Source organism: Oncorhynchus keta, chromosome 4 (assembly GCF_023373465.1).
Source record: "Oncorhynchus keta strain PuntledgeMale-10-30-2019 chromosome 4, Oket_V2, whole genome shotgun sequence".
In the NCBI taxonomy this organism is placed as follows: Eukaryota; Metazoa; Chordata; class Actinopteri; order Salmoniformes; family Salmonidae; genus Oncorhynchus; species Oncorhynchus keta.
In genome coordinates, this window is record NC_068424.1 from 85,280,112 (window position 1) to 85,301,567 (window position 21,456).

General features: G+C 36.9%; 1 protein-coding gene across 1 annotated transcript in view; it reads right to left on the reverse strand.

The window, feature by feature from the left end:
- Positions 1-21,456, reverse strand: part of LOC118381277 (probable ATP-dependent RNA helicase DDX41) — a 127,954-nt gene that overhangs the window by 99,339 nt on the left and 7,159 nt on the right. The window contains 4 exon segments of the mRNA XM_052518004.1: positions 5,650-5,786; positions 7,113-7,266; positions 19,337-19,409; positions 19,941-20,077. Coding sequence (XP_052373964.1) covers positions 5,650-5,786; positions 7,113-7,266; positions 19,337-19,409; positions 19,941-20,077 — 501 coding nt within the window.

Sequence of the window (21,456 nt, forward strand, 5' to 3'; positions counted from 1 at the left end):
GAAACAGTCAGAGATCACCAAGCGCAACATAGCTTCTGCGTGCATATCAGCTAGAAAGATGTGTCGGCATCGAGTAATTGTCTCTGGCCCCCTCCCAGTTAGGGGAGTGATGAGCTCTACAGCAGAGTCTCACAACTCAATCGCTGGTTGAAAACTGTTTTCTGCCCCTCCCAAAAGATAGAATTTGTAGATAATTGGCCCTCTTTCTGGGACTCACCCACAAACAGGACCAAGCCTGACCTGCTGAGGAGTGACGGACTCCATCCTAGCTGGAGGGGTGCTCTCATCTTATCTGCCAACATAGACAGGGCTCTAACTCCTCTAGCTCCACAATGAAATAGGGTGCAGGCCAGGCAGCAGGCTATTAGCCAGCCTGCCAGCATAGTGGAGTCTGCCACTAGCATAGTCAGTGTAGTCAGCTCAGCTATTACCATTGAGACCGTGTCTGTGCCTCGACCTAGGTTGGGCAAAACTAAACATGGCGGTGTTCGCCTTAGCAATCTCACTAGGATAAAGACCACCTCCATTCCTGTCATTACTGAAAGAGATCATGATACCTCACATCTCAAAATAGGGCTACTTAATGTTAGATCCCTTACTTCAAAGGCAATTATAGTCAATGAACTAATCACTGATCATAATCTTGATGTGATTGGCCTGACTGAAACATGGCTCAAGCCTGATGAATTTACTGTGTTAAATGAGGCCTCACCTCCTGGCTACACTAGTGACCATATCCCCCCGTGCATCCCGCAAAGGCGGAGGTGTTGCTAACATTTACGATAGCAAATTTCAATTTACAAAAAAAAAAAAAAATGACGTTTTTCGTCTTTTGAGCTTCTAGTCATGAAATCTATGCAGCCTACTCAATCACTTTTTATAGCTACTGTTTACAGGCCTCCTGGGCCATATACAGCGTTTCTCACTGAGTTCCCTGAATTCCTATCAGACCTTGTAGTCATTGCAGATAATATTCTAATCTTTGGTGACTTTAATATTCACATGGAAAAGTCCACAGACCCACTCCAAAAGGCTTTTGGAGCCATCATCGACTCAGTGGGTTTTGTCCAACATGTCTCTGGACCCACTCACTGTCACAGTCATACGCTGGACCTAGTTTTGTCCCATGGAATAAATGTTGTGGATCTTAATGTTTTCCTCATAATCCTGGACTATCGGACCACCATTTTATTACGTTTGCAATTGCAACAAATAATCTGCTCAGACCCCAACCAAGGAACATCAAAAGTCGTGCTATAAATTCACAGACAACACAAAGATTCCTTGATGCCCTTCAGACTCCCTCTGCCTACCCAAGGACGCCAGAGGACAAAAATCCGTTAACCACCTAACTGAGGATCTCAATTTAACCTTGCGCAATACCCTAGATGCAGTTGCACCCCTAAAAACTAAAAAAATGTCTCATAAGAAACTAGCTCCATGGTACACAGAAAATACCCGAGCTCTGAAGCAAGCTTCAGAAAATTGGAACGGAAATGGCGCCACACCAAACTGGAAGTCTTCCGACTAGCTTGGAAGGACGGTACCCTGCAGTACCGAAGAGCCCTTACTGCTGCTCGATCGTCCTATTTTTCTAACTTAATTGAGGAAAATAAGAACAATCCGAAATTCCTTTTTGATACTGTGGCAAAGCTAACTAAAAGCAGCATTCCCCAAGAGAGGATGACTTTCACTTTAGCAGTGATAAATTCATGAACTTCTTTGAGGAAAAGATTATGATTATTAGAAAGCAAATTACGGACTCCTCTTTAAACCTGCGTATTCCTCCAAACCTCAGTTGTCCTGAGTCTGCACAACTCTGCCAGGACCTAGGATCAAGAGAGACGCTCAAGTGTTTTAGTACTATATCTCTTGACACAATGATGAAAATAATCATGGCCTCTAAACCTTCAAGCTGTATACTGGACCCTATTCCAACTAAACTACTGAAAGAGCTGCTTCCTGTGCTTGGCCCTCCTATGTTGAACATAATAAACAGCTCTCTATCCACTGGATGTGTACCAAACTCACTAAAAGTGGCAGTAATAAAGCCTCTCTTGAAAAAGCCAAACCTTGACCCAGAAAATATAAAAAACTATCGGCCTATATCGAATCTTCCATTCCTCTCAAAGATTTTAGAGAAGGCTGTTGCGCAGCAACTCACTGCCTTCCTGAAGACAAACAATGTATACGAAATGCTTCAGTCTGGTTTTAGACCCCATCATAGCACTGAGACGGCACTTGTGAAGGTGGTAAATGACATTTTAATGGCATCGGACCGAGCTCTGCATCTGTCCTCGTGCTCCTAGACCTTAGTGCTGCTTTTGATACCATCGATCACCACATTCTTTTGGAGAGATTGGAAACCCAAATTGGTCTACACGGACATGTTCTGGCCTGGTTTAGGTCTTATCTGTCGGAAAGATATCAGTTTGTCTCTGTGAATGGTTTGTCCTCTGACAAATCAACTGTACATTTCGGTGTTCCTCAAGGTTCTGTTTTAGGACCACTATTGTTTTCACTATATATTTTACCTCTTGGGGATGTTATTCGAAAACATAATGTAAACTTTCACTGCTATGCGGATGACACACAGCTGTACATTTCAATGAAACATGGTGAAGCCCCAAAATTGCCCTCGCTAGAAGCATGTGTTTCAGACATAAGGAAGTGGATGGCTGCAAACTTTCTACTATTAAACTCGGACAAAACAGAGATGATTGTTCTAGGTCCCAAGAAACAAAGAGATCTTCTGTTGAATCTGACAATTAATCTTAATGGTTGTACAGTCGTCTCAAATAAAACTGTGAAGGACCTCGGCGTTACTCTGGACCCTGATCTCTCTTTTGAAGAACATATCAAGACCATTTCGAGGACAGCTTTTTTCCATCTACGTAACATTGCAAAAATCAGAAACTTTCTGTCCAAAAATGATGCAGAAAAATTAATCCATGCTTTTGTCACTTCTAGGTTAGACTACTGCAATGCTCTATTTTCCGGCTACCCGGATAAAGCACTAAATAAACTTCAGTTAGTGCTAAATACGGCTGCTAGAATCCTGACTAGAACCAAAAAATTTGATCATATTACTCCAGTGCTAGCCTCTACACTGGCTTCCTGTCAAAGCAAGGGCTGATTTCAAGGTTTTACTGCTAACCTACAAAGCATTACATGGGCTTGCTCCTACCTACCTCTCTGATTTGGTCCTGCCGTACATACCTACACGTACGCTACGGTCACAAGACGCAGGCCTCCTAATTGTCCCTAGAATTTCTAAGCAAACAGCTGGAGGCAGGGCTTTCTCCTATAGAGCTCCATTTTTATGGAACGGTCTGCCTACCCATGTCAGAGACGCAAACTCGGTCTCAACCTTTAAGTCTTTACTGAAGACTCATCTCTTCAGTGGGTCATATGATTGAGTGTAGTCTGGCCCAGGAGTGGGAAGGTGAACGGAAAGGCTCTGGAGCAACGAACCGCCCTTGCTGTCTCTGCCTGGCCGGTTCCCCTCTTTCCACTGGGATTCTCTGCCTCTAACCCTGTTACGGGGCTGAGTCACTGGCTTGCTGGGGCTCTCTCGTGCCGTCCCTGGGGGGTGCGTCACCTGGGTGGGTTGATTCACTGTTGTGGTCGGCCTGTCTGGGTTGCCCCCCCTTGGGTTGTACCGTGGCGGAGATCTTTGTGGGCTATACTCGGCCTTGTCTCAGGATGGTAAGTTGGTGGTTGAAGATATCCCTCTAGTGGTGTGGGGGCTGTGCTTTGGCAAAGTGGGTGGGGTTATATCCTTCCTGTTTGGCCCTGTCCGGGGTGTCCTCGGATGGGGCCACAGTGTCTCCTGACCCCTCCTGTCTCAGCCTCCAGTATTTATGCTGCAGTAGTTTGTGTCGGGGGCTAGGGTCAGTTTGTTATATCTGGAGTACTTCTCCTGTCCTATTCGGTGTCCTGTGTGAATCTAAGTGTGCGTTCTCTAATTCTCTCCTTCTCTCTTTCTTTCTCTCTCTCGGAGGACCTGAGCCCTAGGACCATGCCCCAGGACTACCTGACATGATGACTCCTTGCTGTCCCCAGTCCACCTGGCCATGCTGCTGCTCCAGTTTCAACTGGCCTGGGCCCTAGGACCATGTCCCAGGACTACCTGACATGAGGACTCCTTGCTGTCCCCAGTCCACCTGGCCATGCTCCTGCTCCAGTTTCAACTGTTCTGCCTTACTATTATTCAACCATGCTAGTCATTTATGAACATTTGAACATCTTGGCCACGTTCTGTTATAATCTCCACCCGGCACAGCCAAAAGAGGACTGGCCACCCCACATATGCTCTCTCTAATTCTCTCTTTCTTTCTCTCTCTCTCGGAGGACCTGAGCCCTAGGACAGTGCCCCAGGACTACCTGACATGATGGCTCCTTGCTGTCCCCATTCCACCTGACTGCTGCTGCTCCAGTTTCAACTGTTCTGCCTTATTATTATTCGACCATGCTGGTCATTTATGAACATTTGAACATCTTGGTCATGTTCTGTTATAATCTCCCCGGCACAGCCAGAAGAGGACTGGCCACCCCACATAGCCCGGTTCCTCTCTAGGTTTCTTCCTAGGTTTTGGCCTTTCTAGGGAGTTTTCTAGCCACCGTGACACCTGCATTGTTTGCTGTTTGGGGTTTTAGGCTGGGTTTCTGCACAGCCCAGCTGATGCTGCTCTCTCTAATTCTGGACCTGAGCCCTGGACAGTGCCCCAGGACTACCTGATGGCTCCTTGCTGTCCCCATTCCACCTGACTGCTGCTGCTCCAGTTTCAACTGTTCTGCCTTATTATTATTCGACCATGCTGGTCATTTATGAACATTTGAACATCTTGGTCATGTTCTGTTATAATCTCTACCCGCACAGCCAGAAGAGGACTGGCCACCCCACATAGCCCGGTTCCTCTCTAGGTTTCTTCCTAGGTTTTGGCCTTTCTAGGGAGTTTTTCCTAGCCACCGTGCTTTTACACCTGCATTGTTTGCTGTTTGGGGTTTTAGGCTGGGTTTCTGTACAGCACTTTGAGATATCAGCTGATGTACGAAGGGCTATATAAATACATTTGATTTGATTTGATTTGATGACTGGCCCTCACACAGCTGACTGACTGCTGACGAGTTGACTGGCTGACTCGCTAGTTGACTGGCTGACTAGCTGGCTGGCTGACTTGCTGACTGCCTGGCTAGCTGACAAGCTGGCTGGCTGACTGACTAGCTGACTGGCTGGCTGACTAGTTGACTGGCTGGCTAACTAGTTGACTGGCTGGCTGACTGGCTAGCTGACTGGCTGGCTGACTAGCTGACTGGCTGGCTGACTAGCTGACTGGCTGGCTGGCTGACTAGCTGACTGGCTGGCTGACTAGTTGACTGGCTGGCTAACTAGTTGACTGGCTGGCTAACTAGTTGACTGGCTGGCTAACTAGTTGACTGGCTGGCTGACTGGCTAGCTGACTGGCTGGCTGACTAGCTGACTGGCTGGCTGGCTGACTAGCTGACTGGCTGGCTGGCTGACTAGTTGACTGGCTGGCTGACTGGCTGACTGACTGGCTGACTGACTAGCTGACTGGCTGACTAGTTGACTGGCTGGCTGGCTGACTGACTAGCTGACTGTCTGGCTGACTGGTTCAAGGTACTTACTGTTTGACCACCTCCATCTGGTCTTTGACAGACATGCCTCCTATACAGAGGACTGATCTCATATGTGGAGCCCCTTCTTCCTCCAGCAGCTTACAGTAGTATTCTATGATGGTGTGGGTCTGTTTAGCCAACTCTCTCTGTAGGGAGAGGAGAGAGACATCAGAAACATTACAGTAGTATTATATGATGGTCTGTTTAGCCAACTCTCTCTGTAGGGAGAGGAGAGAGACATCAGAAACATTACAGTAGTATTATATGATGGTCTGTTTAGCCAACTCTCTCTGTAGGGAGAGGAGAGAGACATCAGAAACATTACAGTAGTATTATATGATGGTCTGTTTAGCCAACTCTCTCTGTAGGGAGAGGAGAGAGACATCAGAAACATTACAGTAGTATTATATGATGGTCTGTTTAGCCAACTCTCTCTGTAGGGAGAGAGACATCAGAAACATTACAGTAGTATTATATGATGGTCTGTTTAGCCAACTCTCTCTGTAGGGAGAGGAGAGAGACCTCAGAAACATTACAGTAGTATTTTATGATGGTCTGTTTAGCCAACTCTCTCTGTAGGGAGAGGAGAGAGACCTCAGAAACATTACAGTAGTATTATATGATGGTCTGTTTAGCCAACTCTCTCTGTAGGGAGAGGAGAGAGACCTCAGAAACATTACAGTAGTATTATATGATGGTCTGTTTAGCCAACTCTCTCTGTAGGGAGAGAGACATCAGAAACATTACAGTAGTATTTTATGATGGTGTGGGTCTGTTGAGCCAACAAGTTTCTTCTCTAACCTCTATCATAACATTACAGTGTGAAGGACTTACTGAGGGACAGATGATGAGACCGTAGGGCCCTTCACTCTTACAGAAGGTTCGTCTCTAACCTCTATCATAACATTACAGTGTGAAGGACTTACTGAGGGACAGATGAGACCGTAGGGCCCTTCACTCTTACAGAAGGTTCGTCTCTAACCTCTATCATAACATTACAGTGTGAAGGACTTACTGAGGGACAGATGATGAGACCGTAGGGCCCTTCACTCTTACAGAAGGTTCGTCTCTAACCTCTATCATAACATTACAGTGTGAAGGACTTACTGAGGGACAGATGAGACCGTAGGGCCCTTCACTCTTACAGAAGGTTCGTCTCTAACCTCTATCATAACATTACAGTGTGAAGGACTTACTGAGGGACAGATGATGAGACCGTAGGGCCCTTCACTCTTACAGAAGGTTCGTCTCTAACCTCTATCATAACATTACAGTGTGAAGGACTTACTGAGGGACAGATGATGAGACCGTAGGGCCCTTCACTCTTACAGAAGGTTCGTCTCTAACCTCTATCATAACATTACAGTGTGAAGGACTTACTGAGGGACAGATGATGAGACCGTAGGGCCCTTCACTCTTACAGAAGGTTCGTCTCTAACCTCTATCATAACATTACAGTGTGAAGGACTTACTGAGGGACAGATGATGAGACCGTAGGGCCCTTCACTCTTACAGAAGGGCAGTTTCTTCTCTTGCTCCAGAGAGAACATGATGATGGGGAGGGTGAACACCAGAGTCTTCCCTGAACCTGTGAAGGCGATACCGATCATATCCCGGCCTGAGAGACTGAACACACACAGAGAGGAAACCAATCAATTATATCCTGTTGATATAGCCAACCAACCAATCACATCATATTGATATAACCAACCAACCACATCATATTGATATAACCAACCAATCACATCATATTGATATAACCAACCAATCACATCATATTGATATAACCAACCAATCACATCATATTGATATAACCAACCAATCACATCATATTGATATAACCAACCAATCACATCATATTGATATAACCAACCAATCACATCATATTGATATAACCAACCAACCAATCACATCATATTGATATAACCAACCAATCACATCATATTGATATAACCAACCAATCACATCATATTGATATAACCAACCAACCAATCACATCATATTGATATAACCAACCAACCAATCACATCATATTGATATAACCAACCAATCACATCATATTGATATAACCAACCAATCACATCATATTGATATAACCAACCAATCACATCATATTGATATAACCAACCAATCACATCATATTGATATAACCAACCAATCACATCATATTGATATAACCAACCAATCACATCATATTGATATAGCCAACCAACCAATCAAATCATATTGATATAGCCAACCAACCACATCATATTGATATAACCAACCAATCACATCATATTGATATAACCAACCAATAACATCATATTGATATAACCAACCAACCAATCACATCATATTGATATAACCAACCAACCAATCACATCATATTGATATAACCAACCAACCAATCACATCATATTGATATAACCAACCAACCAATCACATCATATTGATATAACCAACCAACCAATCACATCATATTGATATAACCAACCAACCAATCACATCATATTGATATAACCAACCAATCACATCATATTGACATAACCAACCAATCACATCATATTGACATAACCAACCAATAACATCATATTGATATAACCAACCAATAACATCATATTGATATAACCAACCAATCACATCATATTGATATAACCAACCAATAATCACATCATATTGATATAACCAACCAATCACATCATATTGATATAACCAACCAACCAATCACATCATATTGATATAACCAACCAACCAATCACATCATATTGATATAACCAACCAATCACATCATATTGATATAACCAACCAACATCAATTGATATAACCAACATCATATTGATATAACCAACCAATCACATCATATTGATATAACCAACCAATCACATCATATTGATATAACCAACCAACCACATCATATTGATATAACCAACCAACCAATCACATCATATTGATATAACCAACCAACCAATCATCATATTGATATAACCAACCAACCAATCACATCATATTGATATAACCAACCAACCAATCACATCATATTGATATAACCAACCAATCAATCATCATATTGATATAACCAACCAATCCAATCACATCATATTGATATAACCAACCAATCACATCATATTGATATAACCAACCAATCACATCATATTGATATAACCAACCAACCAATCACATCATATTGATATAACCAACCAACCAATCACATCATATTGATATAACCAACCAATAATCATCATATTGATATAACCAACCAATCACATCATATTGATATAACCAACCAACCAATCAAATCATATTGATATAGTCAACCAACCAATCAAATCATATTGATATAACCAACCAATCACATCATATTGATATAACCAACCAACCAATCACATCATATTGATATAACCAACCAATCACATCATATTGATATAACCAACCAATAACATCATATTGATATAACCAACCAACCAACCACATCATATTGATATAACCAACCAACCAATCACATCATATTGATATAACCAACCAATAACATCATATTGATATAACCAACCAACCAATCACATCATATTGATATAACCAACCAACCAATCACATCATATTGATATAACCAACCAACCAACCACATCATATTGATATAACCAACCAACCAATCACATCATATTGATATAACCAACCAACCAATCACATCATATTGATATAACCAACCAATCACATCATATTGATATAACCAACCAATCACATCATATTGATATAACCAACCAACCAATCACATCATATTGATATAACCAACCAATAACATCATATTGATATAACCAACCAATCAACATCATATTGATATAACCAACCAACCAATCACATCATATTGATATAACCAACCAATCACATCATATTGATATAACCAACCAATCACATCATATTGATATAACCAACCAATCACATCATATTGATATAACCAACCAACCAATCACATCATATTGATATAACCAACCAACCAATCACATCATATTGATATAACCAACCAATCACATCATATTGATATAACCAACCAACCAATCACATCATATTGATATAACCAACCAACCAATCACATCATATTGATATAACCAACCAATCACATCATATTGATATAACCAACCAACCAATCACATCATATTGATATAACCAACCAATCACATCATATTGATATAACCAACCAACCAATCACATCATATTGATATAACCAACCAACCAATCACATCATATTGATATAACCAACCAATCACATCATATTGATATAACCAACCAATCACATCATATTGATATAGCCAACCAACCAATCACATCATATTGACATAACCAACCAATCACATCATATTGATATAACCAACCAATCACATCATATTGATATAACCAACCAATCACATCATATTGATATAACCAACCAATCACATCATATTGATATAACCAACCAATCACATCATATTGATATAACCAACCAATCACATCATATTGATATAACCAACCAACCAATCACATCATATTGATATAACCAACCAATCACATCATATTGATATAACCAACCAATAACATCATATTGATATAACCAACCAACCAATCACATCATATTGATATAACCAACCAATCACATCATATTGATATAACCAACCAACCAATCACATCATATTGATATAACCAACCAATCACATCATATTGATATAACCAACCAACCAATCACATCATATTGATATAACCAACCAACCAATCACATCATATTGATATAACCAACCAACCAATCACATCATATTGATATAGCCAACCAACCAATCACATCATATTGATATAACCAACCAACCAATCACATCATATTGATATAACCAACCAATCACATCATATTGATATAACCAACCAATAACATCATATTGATATAACCAACCAATCAATCACATCATATTGATATAACCAACCAACCAATCATCATATTGATATAACCAACCAACCAACATCATATTGATATAACCAACCAACCAATCACATCATATTGATATAACCAACCAACCAATCACATCATATTGATATAACCAACCAACCAATAACATCATATTGATATAACCAACCAACCAATCACATCATATTGATATAACCAACCAACCAACCAATTGATATAACACATCATATTGATATAACCAACCAACCAATCACATCATATTGATATAACCAACCAATAACATCATATTGATATAACCAACCAACCAATCACATCATATTGATATAACCAACCAACCAATAACATCATATTGATATAACCAACCAACCAATCACATCATATTGATATAACCAACCAATAACATCATATTGATATAACCAACCAATAACATCATATTGATATAACCAACCAATAACATCATATTGATATAACCAACCAATCACATCATATTGATATAACCAACCAATCACATCATATTGATATAACCAACCAACCAATCACATCATATTGATATAACCAACCAACCAATCACATCATATTGATATAACCAACCAATAACATCATATTGATATAACCAACCAACCAATCACATCATATTGATATAACCAACCAACCAATCACATCATATTGATATAACCAACCAACCAATCACATCATATTGATATAACCAACCAACCAATCACATCATATTGATATAACCAACCAACCAATCACATCATATTGATATAACCAACCAACCAATCACATCATATTGATATAACCAACCAATCACATCATATTGATATAACCAACCAACCAATCACATCATATTGATATAACCAACCAACCAATCAAATCATATTGATATAACCAACCAACCACATCATATTGATATAACCAACCAATAACATCATATTGATATAACCAACCAACCAATCACATCATATTGATATAACCAACCAACCAATCACATCATATTGATATAACCAACCAATCACATCATATTGATATAACCAACCAACCAATCACATCATATTGATATAACCAACCAATCACATCATATTGATATAACCAACCAATCACATCATATTGATATAACCAACCAATAACATCATATTGATATAACCAACCAACCAATCACATCATATTGATATAACCAACCAACCAATCACATCATATTGATATAACCAACCAACCAACATCATATTGATATAACCAACCAACCAATCACATCATATTGATATAACCAACCAACCAATCACATCATATTGATATAACCAACCAACCAATCACATCATATTGATATAACCAACCAACCAATCACATCATATTGATATAACCAACCAACCAATCACATCATATTGATATAACCAACCAATAACATCATATTGATATAACCAACCAACCAATCACATCATATTGATATAACCAACCAACCAATCACATCATATTGATATAACCAACCAACCAATCACATCATATTGATATAACCAACCAACCAATCAACATATTCATATAACCAACCAACCAATCACATCATATTGATATAACCAACCAACCAATCACATCATATTGATATAACCAACCAACCAATCACATCATATTGATATAAACCAACCAATCACATCATATTGATATAACCAACCAACCAATCACATCATATTGATATAACCAACCAATCACATCATATTGATATAACCAACCAACCAATCACAATCACATCATATTGATATAACCAACCAACCAATCACATCATATTGATATAACCAACCAACCAATCACATCATATTGATATAACCAACCAACCAACATCATATTGATATAACCAACCAACCAATAACATCATATTGATATAACCAACCAACCAATCACATCATATTGATATAACCAACCAACCAATCACATCATATTGATATAACCAACCAATCACATCATATTGATATAACCAACCAACCAATCACATCATATTGATATAACCAACCAATCACATCATATTGATATAACCAACCAACCAATCACATCATATTGATATAACCAACCAATAACATCACCAACCAACCAATCACATCATATTGATATAACCAACCAATCACATCATATTGATATAACCAACCAATCACATCATATTGATATAACCAACCAACCAATCACATCATATTGATATAACCAACCAATCAATCATCATATTGATATAACCAACCAACCAATCACATCATATTGATATAACCAACCAATCACATCATATTGATATAACCAACCAATCACATCATATTGATATAACCAACCAATCACATCATATTGATATAACCAACCAATCACATCATATTGATATAACCAACCAATCACATCATATTGATATAACCAACCAATCACATCATATTGATATAACCAACCAATATTGATATAATCACATCATATTGATATAACCAACCAATCACATCATATTGATATAACCAACCAATCAATCACATCATATTGATATAACCAACCAACCAATCACATCATATTGATATAACCAACCAATCACATCATATTGATATAACCAACCAATCAATCATCATATTGATATAACCAACCAATCACATCATATTGATATAACCAACCAACCAATCACATCATATTGATATAACCAACCAACCACATCATATTGATATAACCAACCAACCACATCATATTGATATAACCAACCAACCAATCACATCATATTGATATAACCAACCAATCACATCATATTGATATAACCAACCAATCACATCATATTGATATAACCAACCAATCACATCATATTGATATAACAACCAATCACATCATATTGATATAACCAACCAATCACATCATATTGATATAACCAACCAACCAATCACATCATATTGATATAACCAACCAACCAATCACATCATATTGATATAACCAACAACCAATCACATCATATTGATATAACCAACCAACCAATCACATCATATTGATATAGCCAACCAACCAATCAAATCGTATTGATATAGCCAACCAACCACATCATATTGATATAACCAACCAATAACATCATATTGATATAACCAACCAATCACATCATATTGATATAACCAACCAATCACATCATATTGATATAACCAACCAATCACATCATATTGATATAACCAACCAATCACATCATATTGATATAACCAACCAACCAATCACATCATATTGATATAACCAACCAACCAATAACATAATATTGATATAACCAACCAATCAATAACATCATATTGATATAACCAACCAACCAATCACATCATATTGATATAACCAACCAATCACATCATATTGATATAACCAACCAATCACATCATATTGATATAACCAACCAACCAATCACATCATATTGATATAACCAACCAACCAATCACATCATATTGATATAACCAACCAACCAACCACATCATATTGATATAACCAACCAATCAATAACATCATATTGATATAACCAACCAACCAATAACATCATATTGATATAACCAACCAACCAATAACATCATATTGATATAACCAACCAACCAATAACATCATATTGATATAACCAACCAACCAATAACATCATATTGATATAACCAACCAATCACATCATATTGATATAACCAACCAATCAATAACATCATATTGATATAACCAACCAACCAATAACATCATATTGATATAACCAACCAACCAATAACATCATATTGATATAACCAACCAACCAATAACATCATATTGATATAACCAACCAACCAATAACATCATATTGATATAACCAACCAACCAATAACATCATATTGATATAACCAACCAATAACATCATATTGATATAACCAACCAACCAATAACATCATATTGATATAACCAACCAACCAATAACATCATATTGATATAACCAACCAATAACATCATATTGATATAACCAACCAATCACATCATATTGATATAACCAACCAATAACATCATATTGATATAACCAACCAACCAATCACATCATATTGATATAACCAACCAATCACATCATATTGATATAACCAACCAATCACATCATATTGATATAACCAACCAATCACATCATATTGATATAACCAACCAATCACATCATATTGATATAACCAACCAATCACATCATATTGATATAACCAACCAACCAATCACATCATATTGATATAACCAACCAACCAATCACATCATATTGATATAACCAACCAATCACATCATATTGACATAACCAACCAATCACATCATATTGATATAACCAACCAATCACATCATATTGATATAACCAACCAATCACATCATATTGATATAACCAACCAATCCAATCACATCATATTGATATAACCAACCAACCAATCACATCATATTGATATAACCAACCAACCAATCACATCATATTGATATAACCAACCAATCACATCATATTGATATAACCAACCAATCACATCATATTGATATAACCAACCAATAACATCATATTGATATAACCAACCAATCACATCATATTGATATAACCAACCAATCACATCATATTGATATAACCAACCAATCACATCATATTGATATAACCAACCAATCACATCATATTGATATAACCAACCAATCACATCATATTGATATAACCAACCAATCACATCATATTGATATAACCAACCAATCACATCATATTGATATAACCAACCAACCACATCATATTGATATAACCAATCAATCACATCATATTGATATAACCAACCAATCACATCATATTGATATAGCCAATCAATCACATCATATTGATATAACCAACCAATCAATCACATCATATTGATATAACCAACCAACCAATCACATCATATTGATATAACCAACCAACCAATCACATCATATTGATATAACCAACCAACCAATCACATCATATTGATATAACCAACCAATCAATCACATCATATTGATATAACCAACCAATCAATCACATCATATTGATATAACCAACCAACCAATCACATCATATTGATATAACCAACCAACCAATCATCATATTGATATAACCAACCAATCACATCATATTGATATAACCAACCAATCAATAACATCATATTGATATAACCAACCAATCAATCACATCATATTGATATAACCAACCAACCAATCACATCATATTGATATAACCAACCAATCAATCACATCATATTGATATAACCAACCAATCAATCACATCATATTGATATAACCAACCAACCAATCACATCATATTGATATAACCAACCAACCAATCACATCATATTGATATAACCAACCAATCACATCATATTGATATAGCCAACCAATCACATCATATTGATATAACCAACCAACCAATCACATCATATTGATATAACCAACCAATCACATCATATTGATATAACCAACCAATCACATCATATTGATATAACCAACCAATCACATCATATTGATATAGCCAACCAATCACATCATATTGATATAGCCAACCAATCACATCATATTGATATAACCAACCAATCAATCACATCATATTGATATAACCAACCAACCACATCATATTGATATAACCAACCAACCAACCACATCATATTGATATAACCAACCAACCAATCACATCATATTGATATAACCAACCAACCACATCATATTGATATAACCAACCAATCACATCATATTGACATAACCAATCAATCACATCATATTGATATAACCAACCAACCACATCATATTGATATAACCAACCAATCACATCATATTGATATAACCAACCAATCAATCACATCATATTGATATAACCAACCAACCACATCATATTGATATAACCAACCAACCAACCACATCATATTGATATAACCAACCAACCAATCACATCATATTGACATAACCAACCAACCACATCATATTGATATAACCAACCAACCACATCATATTGATATAACCAACCAATCACATCATATTGACATAACCAACCAATCACATCATATTGATATAACCAACCAACCAATCACATCATATTGATATAACCAACCAACCAATCACATCATATTGATATAACCAACCAACCAATCACATCATATTGATATAACCAACCAATCACATCATATTGATATAACCAACCAATCACATCATATTGATATAACCAACCAATCACATCATATTGATATAACCAACCAATCACATCATATTGATATAACCAACCAATCACATCATATTGATATAACCAACCAATCACATCATATTGATATAACCAACCAATCACATCATATTGATATAACCAACCAATCACATCATATTGATATAACCAACCAATCACATCATATTGATATAACCAACCAATCACATCATATTGATATAACCAACCAATCACATCATATTGATATAACCAACCAATCACATCATATTGATATAACCAACCAATCACATCATATTGATATAACCAACCAATCACATCATATTGATATAACCAACCAATCACATCATATTGATATAACCAACCAATCACATCATATTGATATAACCAACCAACCAATCACATCATATTGATATAACCAACCAATCACATCATATTGATATAACCAACCAATCACATCATATTGATATAACCAACCAATCACATCATATTGATATAACCAACCAATCACATCATATTGATATAACCAACCAACCAATCACATCATATTGACATAACCAACCAATCACATCATATTGATATAACCAACCAACCACATCATATTGATATAACCAACCAATCACATCATATTGATATAACCAACCAACCAATCACATCATATTGATATAACCAACCAATCACATCATATTGATATAACCAACCAATCACATCATATTGATATAACCAACCAATCACATCATATTGATATAACCAACCAACCACATCATATTGATATAGCCAACCAATCACATCATATTGATATAACCAACCAACCAATCATCATATTGATATAACCAACCAACCAACCACATCATATTGATATAACCAACCAACCAATCACATCATATTGATATAACCAATCACAACCAACAACCACATCATATTGATATAACCAACCAACCAATCACATCATATTGATATAACCAACCAACCAATCACATCATATTGATATAACCAACCAACCACATCATATTGATATAACCAACCAACCAATCACATCATATTGATATAACCAACCAACCAACCACATCATATTGATATAACCAACCAATCACATCATATTGATATAACCAACCAATCACATCATATTGATATAACCAACCAATCACATCATATTGATATAACCAACCAATCACATCATATTGATATAACCAACCAACCAATCACATCATATTGATATAACCAACCAATCACATCATATTGATATAACCAACCAACCAATATTGATATAACAACATCACATCATATTGATATAACCAACCAACCAATCACATCATATTGATATAACCAACCAACCAATCACATCATATTGATATAACCAACCAATCACATCATATTGATATAACCAACCAATCACATCATATTGATATAACCAACCAACCAATCACATCATATTGATATAACCAACCAATCACATCATATTGATATAACCAACCAACCAATCACATCATATTGATATAACCAACCAACCAATCACATCATATTGATATAACCAACCAATCACATCATATTGATATAACCAACCAATCACATCATATTGATATAACCAACCAACCAATCACATCATATTGATATAACCAACCAATCACATCATATTGATATAACCAACCAACCAATCACATCATATTGATATAACCAACCAACCAATCACATCATATTGATATAACCAACCAACCAATCACATCATATTGATATAACCAACCAATCACATCATATTGATATAACCAACCAACCACATCATATTGATATAACCAACCAATCACATCATATTGATATAACCAACCAACCAACCACATCATATTGATATAACCAACCAATCACATCATATTGATATAACCAACCAACCAACCACATCATATTGATATAACCAACCAATCACATCATATTGATATAACCAACCAACCAACCACATCATATTGATATAACCAACCAATCACATCATATTGATATAACCAACCAATCACATCATATTGATATAACCAACCAATAACATCATATTGATATAACCAACCAACCAATCACATCATATTGATATAACCAACCAACCAATCACATCATATTGATATAACCAACCAATAACATCATATTGACATAACCAACCAACCAATAACATCATATTGACATAGCCCTTTTTACTAGAATTGTTTTAGAGCTTTACAGTAATGGAGCCACGACAACCAATGAGAAGCCAGTTAAACATGGTATATCTTTGTACGGCCAGAAATCCTGTTGACATCGTAAGTTTTAGATTTGCTAACTTCAAATTAATGACTCGGCACGTCGGTTTTGATACGAAAGCTTCTTTTAGTAAGAATACTTGTTCACGTTACATTTAACAACAATTGTTTTGGTACAGAGCAATGCAGGTAAGATGCTGTCGGAAAGTCAGCCACAATCACCAAAACCTGCACATAATTGGCGCGTTATCACTCATTCCTCTCGCAAGGCATTCTGGGACTTGCAGTCAAAAAGCAGAATTCAACACAACCCAATATAATTACATATGCAAATAAATCTAAAGAATTATCTCAAATATCTCAGCTCAAAGAATGAACTTAAACATTAACTCTAACACATTAAAGTTACAACAGTAAGGAACTTCATCAGTGGTTAACTGTACTTACATGGTTGGAATTCCCTGGATTTGAATGGGTGTAGGGTGAACAATCCCCTTCTTTTTCAGACCTTTCAAGATGGCTGCAAACACATGGTGAAAGAGGGTTGGGGACTGAGTGAATCGTCAATCATTTTTAACCACTACAAAAACACATCACCACTTTATTAACACAAAGGGTGCAAAACAAAATGGAATGTGTCTGTGTGTGTCTGGTGTCTCTCACCCTGTGGGAACGTAGTGTGTGTGTGTCTGGTGTCTCTCACCCTGTGTGAACATAGTGTGTGTGTGTGTGTGTGTCTGTGTGTGTCTGGTGTCTCTCACCCTGTGAGAACGTAGTGTGTGTGTGTCTGGTGTCTCTCACCCTGTGAGAACATAGTGTGTGTGTGTCTGTGTGTGTCTGGTGTCTCTCACCCTGTGAGAACGTAGTGTGTGTGTGTGTGTGTGTGTGTGTGTGTGTGTGTGTGTGTGTGTGTGTGTGTCTGTGTGTGTCTGGTGTCTCTCACCCTGTGAGAACATAGTGTGTGTGTGTGTGTGTCTGTGTGTGTCTGGTGTCTCTCACCCTGTGAGAACATAGTGTGTGTGTGTGTCTGTGTGTGTCTGGTGTCTCTCACCCTGTGGGAACTTCATCTCCCTGAAGCTCTTGATCGGCGGAGGGATACCGTCACCGTCGACCAGGATGTGGTACTTCTTCCTGACGCGGTCGTGTCTCGCTGGGGGCATGTTCAGGATGTACCGTGGAGCCAACCAACTATATAAAACAACAACATTAACGTTATATTTACTGTAGATTTCACACTGAACAGAAATATAAACACAACATGTGGAGCCAACCAACTATATAAAACAACAACATTAACGTTATATTTACTGTAGAATTCACACTGAACACAAATATAAACACAACATGTGGAGCCAACCAACTATATAAAACAACAACATTAACGTTATATTTACTGTAGAATTCACACTGAACACAAATATAAACACAACATGTGGAGCCAACCAACTATATAAAACAACACCATTAACGTTATATTTACTGTAGATTTCACACTGAACACAAATATAAACACAACATGTGGAGCCAACCAACTATATAAAACAACACCATTAACGTTATATTTACTGTAGATTTCACACTGAACACAAATATAAACACAACATGTGGAGCCAACCAACAATATAAAACAACACCATTAACGTTATATTTACTGTAGATTTCACACTGAACACAAATATAAACACAACATGTGGAGCCAACCAACAATATAAAACAACAACATTAACGTTATATTTACTGTAGATTTCACACTGAACACAAATATAAACACAACATGTGGAGCCAACCAACTATATAAAACAACAACATTAACGTTATATTTACTGTAGATTTCACACTGAACAGAAATATAAACACAACATGTGGAGCCAACCAACAATATAAAACAACAACATTAACGTTATATTTACTGTAGATTTCACACTGAACACAAATATAAACACAACATGTGGAGCCAACCAACAATATAAAACAACAACATTAACGTTATATTTACTGTAGATTTCACACTGAACACAAATATAAACACAACATGTGGAGCCAACCAACTATATAAAACAACACCATTAACGTTATATTTACTGTAGATTTCACACTGAACAGAAATATAAACACAACACAACATGTGGAGCCAACCAACTATATAAAACAACAACATTAACGTTATATTTACTGTAGATTTCACACTGAACACAAATATAAACACAACATGTGGAGCCAACCAACAATATAAAACAACAACATTAACGTTATATTTACTGTAGATTTCACACTGAACACAAATATAAACACAACATGTGGAGCCAACCAACAATATAAAACAACAACATTAACGTTATAATTACTGTAGATTTCACACTGAACACAAATATAAACACAACATGTGGAGCCAACCAACTATATAAAACAACAACATTAACGTTATATTTACTGTAGATTTCACACTGAACACAAATATAAACACAACATGTGGAGCCAACCAACTATATAAAACAACAACATTAGCGTTATATTTACTGTAGATTTCACACTGAACACAAATATAAACACAACATGTGGAGCCAACC